Source organism: Hippoglossus hippoglossus, chromosome 6 (genome assembly GCF_009819705.1).
Source record: "Hippoglossus hippoglossus isolate fHipHip1 chromosome 6, fHipHip1.pri, whole genome shotgun sequence".
NCBI classification, from domain to species: domain Eukaryota; kingdom Metazoa; phylum Chordata; class Actinopteri; order Pleuronectiformes; family Pleuronectidae; genus Hippoglossus; species Hippoglossus hippoglossus.
In genome coordinates, this window is record NC_047156.1 from 8,743,594 (window position 1) to 8,753,946 (window position 10,353).

At 41.0% G+C, this 10,353-nt stretch overlaps 1 protein-coding gene across 5 annotated transcripts in view; it reads left to right on the forward strand.

Annotated features, from left to right (window-relative positions):
- slc1a2b (solute carrier family 1 member 2b) overlaps window positions 1-9,918 on the forward strand; it is a 30,778-nt gene extending 20,860 nt beyond the window's left edge. The window contains exons 4-11 of one of the 5 annotated variants that reach the window (XM_034588808.1): window positions 60-310; window positions 549-696; window positions 1,779-1,905; window positions 2,106-2,339; window positions 2,433-2,627; window positions 3,370-3,504; window positions 3,642-3,903; window positions 5,722-5,848. In XM_034588808.1, coding sequence (XP_034444699.1) covers window positions 60-310; window positions 549-696; window positions 1,779-1,905; window positions 2,106-2,339; window positions 2,433-2,627; window positions 3,370-3,504; window positions 3,642-3,903; window positions 5,722-5,793 — 1,424 coding nt within the window. In that variant the 3' untranslated portion in view covers window positions 5,794-5,848. Of the gene's footprint in view, window positions 1-59; window positions 311-548; window positions 697-1,778; window positions 1,906-2,105; window positions 2,340-2,432; window positions 2,628-3,369; window positions 3,509-3,641; window positions 3,958-5,721 lie in introns of those variants that run through there. The other 4 variants (XM_034588810.1, XM_034588809.1, XM_034588806.1 and 1 more) reach the window with 4 other exon arrangements.
- The last annotated feature ends 435 nt before the right edge of the window (window positions 9,919-10,353 follow it).

Genomic DNA, 10,353 nt, shown 5'->3' on the forward strand with positions numbered 1-10,353 from the left:
CCAATTAATGTCACCAAGCAAATATCAGGTAAACACAATGTCGCTTGTTCTGGCTGCAGGTCTGGCCGGTTTGGACGCCAAATCCAGCGGTCGCCTGGGCACCAGAGCAATGATCTACTACATGACCACCACGATTATTGCCGCTGTCCTGGGAGTCATCCTGGTGTTACTCATCCACCCTGGCAACCCCAAACTGAAGGAGAATCTGGGCCAGGGCGAGAAAAATGATGATGTCTCCAGCTTGGATGCCTTCTTTGATCTGATCAGGAACCTGTTCCCAGAGAACCTGGTGCAGGCTTGTTTCCAACAGGTAATGGAGGACCAGATGATGAACAAGCGCATGTCTGGAAATTGGGAAGCGTGGGGCTGTCTTTATAGCCTGGCAGAGGATTTATCAACACATAAATTCAAACACCCAATAAATCATAGAGGATAACCAGTGACTCTCTGGAACTCAATGACTGTCAGTTGAGTGTCATTTGATAGCATAATGGGCCCAGTGTCAGTCAATAAGCTCAGCACTAATATATCTTCCTTTGTAACCTCAGATCCAGACGGTCACAAAGAAGACGGAGATAATTATTGAGGAGAACCTCAATGCCACCACCATGGAGGGACTGGTGGCCAACATCACCAAGGAGCCTGAGTTCCTCGTCCAGAAGACCCTGCACTTCAAAAGTGGCATGAATGTCCTGGGTGTGTGACCCCATTTCTTTGTCCCACATTAAAAAGCTCACAAGATGATTACCCCCATTAAGATTAACAGCAATGCTAGCTGCTGTGTGAGGATGTACAGCATGCTAACATTCTCACAGTGACAATGCTAACATGCTTAAGCTAAGCAGGCACCACATTAAGCATGTTCACCGCCATTTTTTAGTGTTATAGCATGCTAGCAGTGCTAAACACTGCTAGTATGCTATATTAGTATTTAACCAGAAGACAAGTCAACAAAGTCATTAGGATCCATTAATGTCTGCAGCAAACTTCATGGAGATTCATCTATTGATATCTGACCAAAGTAGTGGCCCCCAGCAACAGACGTTACCATCCCTGGAGCAATGTCGCTATCATAGCTAGAACTGAAAGTATTATCAACACTTTCATTACTACACCTCCACAATTTGACAGAAGCAAACCATTGAACAAACCTGATGACTTTGAGTTGTAAATGTGAAAGCTCATTTATGCTGCCATAACACATGAAAAGAGATTCGTCCATTTTAAACACTTTATCCATCACTGCCCACATACTTAAATGGGTCCTTTATGTCGGCATAGCGGTTGAGCCGTGCATCCACTAGAGAGCAGCATAGAGACAAGTGTTTATGATAGCAACTAACATGTAGTTGTAGGTGGAGGTGTTTGTGATAATGTACCTAATGTAAAGAGACAAAAGTTTGTTCCAGTGTAAAGTGAAGTAACATAACGTTGATGCCTGTTGTCTCTTACCAACCACAAAATTACCTCCTCAATAATTTACACCATCGAAATTTCTTCCTCGTGTTCTATCGTCCTATCGTCCAATCACTGCCATGATTTCAGATGGTACTGCTCCATTTTGTCCATACCCGTAAGCTTTCAGAAGACGTGCACAAGTACAGACAAAATTAACGCAGACAAGAGGCTATGTCCGTTTCCGTATATGTACCAAGCATTGAGCATAAATTAGTCTTAAAATGTCTCACCTATCGATAAGAGTTCTTTCATGCTACACACACACACACACACAAACTGGTATTCAAATTTAAGGATACATTTATGGTTTTCTGTCACAGGTCTGATTGGTTTCTTTATTGCATTTGGCATCTGCATGGGCAAGATGGGAGAGAGGGCCAGACTCATGATTGAATTCTTCAGCATCCTCAATGAGATTGTGATGAAACTTGTCATCCTGATCATGTGGTTTGTATCACTTAAGAATCTCATTGACTCATTTTGAAACTCATTTGGTTATTTTGAGACAGAAATAACTGTTTATACCAAATTTAAGTCATTGCGACATTTTTGTGAAATTTAATGCAGAATTTGACAGTTTCCCGACAAACTGTTTTGGTTTACTGCTAAATTCACAGGAATAACCAAAGCTTTCTACATCTCATCAGGTACTCTCCCTTCGGTATCGCCTGTCTGATCTGTGGTAAGATCATCTCCATCAAGGATCTGGAGGTGGTGGGAAGGCAGTTGGGCATGTACATGGTGACTGTAATCATCGGCCTCATCATTCATGGAGCAATCTTCCTGCCCAGCATCTATTTCATTATCGTCAGGAAAAACCCCTTCACCTTCTTCCTGGGTATCTTCCAGGCCTGGATCACTGCTCTGGGTACAGCATCTAGGTAAGCATCAGGATGGATGAATGGATGGAGCCTTCTTAATGAGTATTAATTCAATACAATGTATAAGCTACACTCTTCTGCTTTCCCCTCCAGTGCTGGAACCCTGCCCGTCACCTTCCGTTGTCTGGAGGAAAACTTGGGTATTGACAAAAGAGTCACTCGTTTTGTGCTCCCAGTCGGTGCCACCATTAACATGGATGGAACTGCTCTGTACGAGGCTGTGGCTGCCATCTTCATTGCCCAAATGAATGGTATCTACCTTGACCCGGGCCAGATTGTCACTGTCAGGTCAGGAAACACTTTTGAGAGTTTGTCTTTGTGCTTAAAATATCTAAGATTTGGTCGCACTGTTGAATTGAAGTTAACAAATGTGAACATTAGATAACTCCATCTAGGAGGTCATGTTTTCTTTGGTGTGAGTTTGTCTGTTTGTTAGTTAGCAAGGTAAAGCAAAAACTACCCAACATGGCGTGACAGGGTGTTAGCCTTAGTGGAGGAATGCGCTCTCAGGGGGTCCTTCTAGTTCTGTAAACAATTTCTACATAAAGGTTGGAAAATTCTTTAATTCAATTCAATTTGTACAGTACCAAATTACAGCTTATGTTAAAGGTACTTTACACAGGCCTGAGGATACAGCTCAGTAAACACTCTTAACTCCACACACCATTTACTTTGTCTCGAGTGTCTGTAACTAACATCCCCAAATACTCCTCTTTTAATAGAGTGAGTCAAGGATGGATGACCTTAAGCCTGACATTTTTATGGTGCATCAGTCTATGAACCCTCAAATTAAACATCCCCTCTCCCACATTTATATCACTTCATGTGCGATGGAGGACCCACTCTGGTGCTCTTCAGCTTGTTACACAAGCACCACAGAGAGTGCATGTCTTCAATTGTAATAATGAGGTGAAGCGATTTCTCGTTCATTTGCGCCTGAAGAGTTGCACTGGGGTGAAGAGGAGTGCTGTGGATCCTTCAGTGTATCAGAGAATGTGACTGAGTGCTGATTTGTTGTGTCTTCCTCCAGTCTGACAGCCACCCTGGCCAGTGTAGGAGCAGCCAGTATTCCCAGTGCTGGCCTGGTGACTATGCTGCTGATCCTGACTGCTGTCGGCCTGCCAACGCAAGACATCAGTCTGCTGGTTGCTGTTGACTGGCTGCTGTGAGTTTGACAAGTCAAATGTGTATTGTTGTTTCAAATAGATTATAGGTTTGTGTTTTTCTTGCATCTGCGAATTCCTCCTAGCATTGCCCTCGTTTATTAATTTACTCTACATATCCCGGTGCCTCTCCCTGCAGGGATCGATTCAGGACCTCGGTGAACGTGGTTGGTGACTCCTACGGTGCAGGCATCGTGTACCACCTGTCCAAGGCAGAGCTCGACGAGCTGGATGCAAACACGGCTAAGTCAGACGACATCGAAATGATGACGAAGACCCAGTCTTACTACGACGACATGAAGAACCACCACGAAAACAATTCCAACCAGTGCGTCCTAACCGCTACCGCTACAACCGCTTCCACTACTGCTAACAATTCTGTCGTAGTAGATGAATGCAAGGTACAATTAATGCTAACGGACATAGAGACTTGTATCTAACCCTCTCTGTTGTTGCATGTTCACCCTTCACCTTTGCTTGATTTCTTTGTTTTATTCATTGTATCTTTGTTTATAATTGTGTAAATACACCCACTGTTGTTTTATGACAGAAGTGAAGCGAGAGAACAACAGATGCATGTGTATGTATTTATTTATTTCATTTCTCGGGAATAGCAGCGTTTGTGTCGATCGCATGTCTAAGAATTTAAAGCGCTTTTGCCAAAGGGTTTTTTGAACTCAAACAAACCAAAAGCTGAGTAAATTTCAGCGCATGTAAATGAGGGATAACTCGGCTCCAGCTCAACAGGTAGCTAATCTGATGACTATAAGCCGTTGGGGTTTGGCTCTGACTCAAAAGGCAGCGCCAGATAATCCTCATTATGACCCTGAGGAATTATTTAGCAGCTTTCCCAATCCATCAAAAGTTCACACTACATCCGTTTCCTAAAACAAGATATCTCCTGATAGAATATCATTTCTCTGAGCATTTCCTCTAATTTACCTTTTAACATCTACAGTTCTGATTTCTCCTGAAACAAAGAGGGTTTCAATTGTTTAACAGAAATACTTCCAAAGGGGTCGTCCCTTTGCTGTAGAATTTAAAATGCAGAGAGGAGAAGTGTTGCAGCTAATTAACAGTTCATATATTCCCTACATACACACATGTACCGCGCCGCCACTGACTCATTCCCCGTCAGGGCTTTTGTATTTTGACACCATCTATTTTTGCCCATTGTGAAAGCTGTGTTGAGAAATCGAAAAGCTGTGAAGCAGCTCCCACAATGTAAAACATAACACAGTTTGAATGCAGTCTTTGAATGTATCACGGGCTTTTAGAGTAATGTAGTTCTTTGCTGAGACACGCACACACTGGCAGGAAAGGTCTGCTGATGAGCCTATTCATTTATTAAAGGGTGAAAGGTGTTGCCTAGCAACACTGGCAACCTGTCACACCAGCAATCTGTCCGTAGTAAAAAAAAGTTATACCCTCCACTCTGAGTCTCCATTTATTAGCAGACATTTACATATAAATGCAAAGGCTTGCTATTCCATGACTGTTTTTTTCTGTTTCTGTTCTGTTTGCCTGTAAATAGATCGACTCACATTTCTAACACCATTTTTCAAAGATGCTTCTTCCACTGTAGATCGCTTGCAAACTAGCCAAAAATTAACAATTGCATTCATTCTGTAGTGTTTGTTGTCTGTATAATGTTCTGTTTTGCATTCACAGTTTATTCACATTTTTGTTTAACGCCTGATGAGTTTTTGGTCATAAATGTTTGGTCTGATCCCAGGTCAGTAACAGAAACTCTCAGGACCAAACGCATGATCATTAGTGGTCGGACAGGGGATCAATATTCCTCCTTCATATTTGCATGTTGCAAAGTAGCTATAATAAGTAAGAGGCTGTGTTTTAATTGCCGAGTAACATACAGCGTAAATTTCAGAAAAGACAAATACACTATAAAAATATAATATAATGTAATTTATTTTAATACCTAAATGGTATTCTGGCTTTACATTGATATGATGTTTAGAGCCTTTATTATCTAAAACCATGCATATGTAGCACAGTTGATTAGTAAAGTTGTTATTTTGGATGTCATAGCTTGGTTTTAGTTATATTCGCTTTACAAGCTGTAAAAGCCGTCGACCAATCAGATTCCTGGGCTGAAGCTAAGTCAAATTTTTTATTTAACCTAGAAATGAAGTGTGTGTTTTTTATGATCATCTGTGCCTTGGATTGGTTATTTAGATGTCCCTGCTGACTGCTTACAGGTAACCTCAGCCACTAACGGCTCTGCTGCGGAGTGCACGCTTGTTGAGGAGGAACCATGGAAACATGAATAATGGCAGCACAGAGATCCCCTGCTCCTGGGCTCCACAAGCTTTCCTACCTGCTGATAAAAAAAAAAGAGTGAATGAAAAAAAAAGTCACACGAACAGAACTACTAATTGTTTTGTTTTTTAAATGTAGTTTAGTTTTCTTTTCTTTTCTTTTCATTAGTCCCTTTAAAGGTTTTTGTAACTGTCTATCTGACTGATATATAATACTATAATTCACTTAACCGTGAAAGGATAACAGAGGTATACTTTACCTGTTAGAGCACAATTTTGTCCTTTATAGCAGATACTTGCACAACATACTTCAAGGCTTGGGGGAGGGAAGGAAGGAAGAGAAATAAAAATGTTATTCTCAGCAATACATCCTGGTTTCACGTGACGAGGTGAGAGAAGAAGTGGCTGTAGAACACGGGATGCCTTTACATCATCTTCCAAGTTTCGTACAGGTGGTTAACTCTGCTAACGCAGGACGGCGAGGGTTAGAGCGTTAATCATGGCGACCAACGTAGTTTCTTTCTCGCTTTGCATCCCTGTCTGGTTCACGTACTCGCAGAAGGCCGCTGCTTTTCATTCCCAGCCCAGTCTCTCATCTTAAGACCATCGCGTAACTGCCCAATATTACCCACAAGTCCTGAGGTGCAGCAAACTGATGAGCAGGCAGGAGGTAGTGAGACAAACAGGAAAACCAATGCTGAGCCTCATACACTTACAAGCACAGTCACTTATAAAGCACAAATAATAATATTATAGAGCCCATTTTTATCTCCCTTTTGTTTTCCTTCTTTTTAGCCTACTGTGAAGAAAAGGGACTTTTTTATTCTTTAAGTCACCTGTTGAGAGATATAACACTTGTTTGTGTGTGTGCGTGCGTGTTTGTGTGTGTGTGTGAGTGTGTGTGTGTGTGTGTGTGTGTGGTGGAGAAAGCAAGAGAGAACATGACCAAGTCAAGTATTGGGACCAAACAGGCAGAAAATCAATCAACTCACAGAGGCCTTCGACCTGCCTCCATGACGCAACACACCTTTCAGTTTCCTCGTATCGACGTCCATTCCCTGACTGACGCAGACAGCGGCAGCTTCACTTTTTAACGGCGAAGCCTCAACAACTTAACGCAAAGAAAAGCACAACCCTAAATACAGACGTTTATACAAGACTTCCTCTATTGTGACGCCAGTGAAATTAAAGTTAAATTAGCGTTGACGTGATTATGACGAGAGTGAATCAGAATAATATGTAATTGACATATTGGAATTAAACGAAGCACAAAGCAAAGATTTGTAAAGAGCACAAACGAAGCGAACAGAGCACAAACGAAGCCAAAATGAGGATAATTATCAGTCAGCGATAAAATCAAAAGTCACGCACATTATCGTTCCACGTCGACACTGATCGCATTCCAAGTAAAATAAGAAGAAGATAAATAAGGGAGAGAAAAAGATACTCAGGCTTGTATGTTTACTCTTTTACAGGGAATAAAATGATAAAATGTTTACTCGCTCACTACTTGAGCTTTTCACCTCAAGAAAAAAAAAGCCACAAGCAGCACATGCGTGGAAAGCTTTGCCTTCCATGTTGAAAGAGAATAATCGTTATAAAATGATAAAATCACAGGAAGGGACGTTTCCCCAGCACGTACAATAAAACCACACACACACACACACACGCACACAGATTTCAGGCTAAATCCAGTGTTGAATAAATTGAAAGCACAGACTATTGACGACTGACAGAGTATAAAGGGTGAACCATCGGAAATAGAAGAAATATGGCAGACAGATCATTGGAGAAAGTTTCCAGCTCCTCATTTAGCCAGACCTAAAAAAGTTAAATAATCCATTCCGCCACCAGAGCTCAAGACTGTTCCTACAAACCCTACATGCTGCAGCTGTGTGTCCGTACAGGCGAGAAGACAGTTCAATGGACACACACAGTAACACACATAATGCCAGAATGTTGCCAACTATCAGGTAATATCACACATTTTCCTCTCATACAACCACATGGCTTAAGTAAAGAAATCTGCAAACATTTAAAAAAAAAAAAACAAAGCTTGACTACTGGCTCTTTTTTTAGCCTGTGTGAGTGAGAGGTGAGACTCCTGTGACGTGGATCTGATTTTTTTTTTTTATAGGTGTCCGTCTCTCCTGTCTTCTTTTTGTCTTTTGTGCTTAACGAAGACCTCGCCTTGACGGGGTTCGCTTCAGACAAACGCGACTACACGCCGCGCCCCCCCGCAGTAACACTAAAGGAGACTTTTAACGCAAATAGCGCAGCACCCTGTCATTTTAGCTCCTCTCAAATGACATCTTTCACTTTGCTTTTTTATTGATCACAGCTGACTGAAGTGTGATTCGACGTAAGCGCACACTCTGCCGTGCACTGCGCAGACATACACAAAACACGAATGCACAGACACACACACAGACACATTTCTTTTTCCAAACACACGCATACAAACGCTGAAGGTCACTCCATTTTCATTTGTAATCAGCGCACTGCAGAGCACAGCACTGACACCCTAACACGGCCTTCGAGCCCGACCATTTGACCTTGTGATCTCCAGGAAAAAATAAAAGATAAAAAAATGATAATTATAGAAAACAGAAAAACCTCCCCAGCGAGGAGACGATGCAGACCATAGTGTCACCCGTGGGGATTGAGTGTTGGACCGCTGTTACGTTCAACCTCACAGTTTTAGAAGCATGAGTAAAAACAAGATATAATGATGATTATTTTTTGCACCACTATCTTAAAAGCATGATATTTTGAAGTGCCTCCTTGCACTTTGTGTATATATTGTAGGTAACAGATTTTTTTTTCCTTTTTGTTTTCTCTTGGGGGGACGTTGAAATGGTTCGTAGGAGTATAGTTTCATTGCTGTGACATTTTTCATGTAATCCTCTATAAAGAAAAAAATATCATCTTTGTCCTGAGTAAAATTAGATTAGATACAAATGTATAGAGAGGAAAACTGTGTAATAAATTGCTTGTTTTTTTTATTCTCTAATAGCTCTTAACTAGTTGTTTTACTGACCTGTCACACATCAATATATATATCATTTTTTTTGTATCTAATGTAAGCGTTTTGAATGTTTGTTCCATGAAGATATAAGCCGTGTGCATTCATTTTCATTGTACATAAATAAATATATAATTGTTCTGTTCAATGGCAGTGCAGAGTTTTCCAGAATTACAGTGATCCTCACGCAAACGCTGTTTGCATGACGGCGAGAAAAGAAAAGGGGAAAAAGAGAGTCGGAAGGAGAGAGAGAGGAAGAAAGAGAGCAAGGGGATGTTTTTGCTTTGACTATAGGGGCCAACATGAGTTATTTAGGAGGGAGTTATACTTTGATAAAGGCTGAAGAGAAGAGAGACGTATTAAAGGGAACTAATTTAGCCCAGGACGTAGAGCAGAGTGAGGAATCCAACGCGACCTATAGACGAGAGATTTGAGCGAGAGAACAGACATCATGTATTCAGATGCCTGTTACAGTATCAAGCAACATTCCTCAGGTGACTCATCTGAAGCATTTTGTCTTTTTCGGTGGAGAAAACTGGCTTTTAGTCTCAGGCGTCTTTGTTTACCCCGTGCAGAGATCTAGGTCTTTTAGATCCTGTGTCGAGCTGCCGCATCGTCACACATTTTACCCGCTGAGACGCAACATCGTGGAGGCTGATAGAAATCCCAGCTCCACAATCTGCCTTTACTCCGCTTGCCTTTTCGTTCGCTTTCTAAAACAGAAACTATATTATGCACACACAGACACCTGAGTGAAACGGTACCGATCACATGGATATCGACCGACAGTGTTTCGACAAAGAGCCAGTATATCTTCAAGCTTGTCCTTTTCTACTGCTGATAACCCGTCTCACTCCTGCCTACAACATGCTTTCCTCATCTTACTTTTCTAGGCCTTCTTCCTTCTTTGTAAAGTTGTTGTAATTCTGATGTAAAGGCAGAGCATATGTGTGGGGGAGATACACTATCGAGTAAAAAAAGACAAAAAAAAAAACATGAACTCTTTCCTCGGTCTATGGTATACACAAAAAAAATCTGTTTCTACATATCAAGTGTTGTACCTTTGGTGTACATATACAAATATAACTAATAAATGTTGATTCATAACTAAATTCTGCTTCCTTTTTGTATTTTTGCACGATTTCACAAACACAGAAATGTTTGCGTCATGGTTTAGTTTGAATGCAAACTAAATCTACAATCTTTTAAATGACTATGGTTTAATATCCTGAGATGGACAATAATCTGTTTATTGGCTTTTTCTAAAGGAATCTCAGCTGCTTTGGTCATTCATGTCCCTGCAGAGTCAATAAGGGAGTAAGTTAATCAATTCAATTTGAAAAGATGATGCACATGCTGAAGAAAAACAAACCTTTGATGAACTCAAGTTTGCGAGATTTGACAATATAGGAAGCTTGATGTAATACGAACTAGAATGACACTCAGTAGAGTGTGTGTATCTCTGCCAAGGTCGAAGAACCATACATTAAATTGTTATTATAGTAGAAATATAAAAGAAATCGTTATGTGGTCTGACAACCTGAATT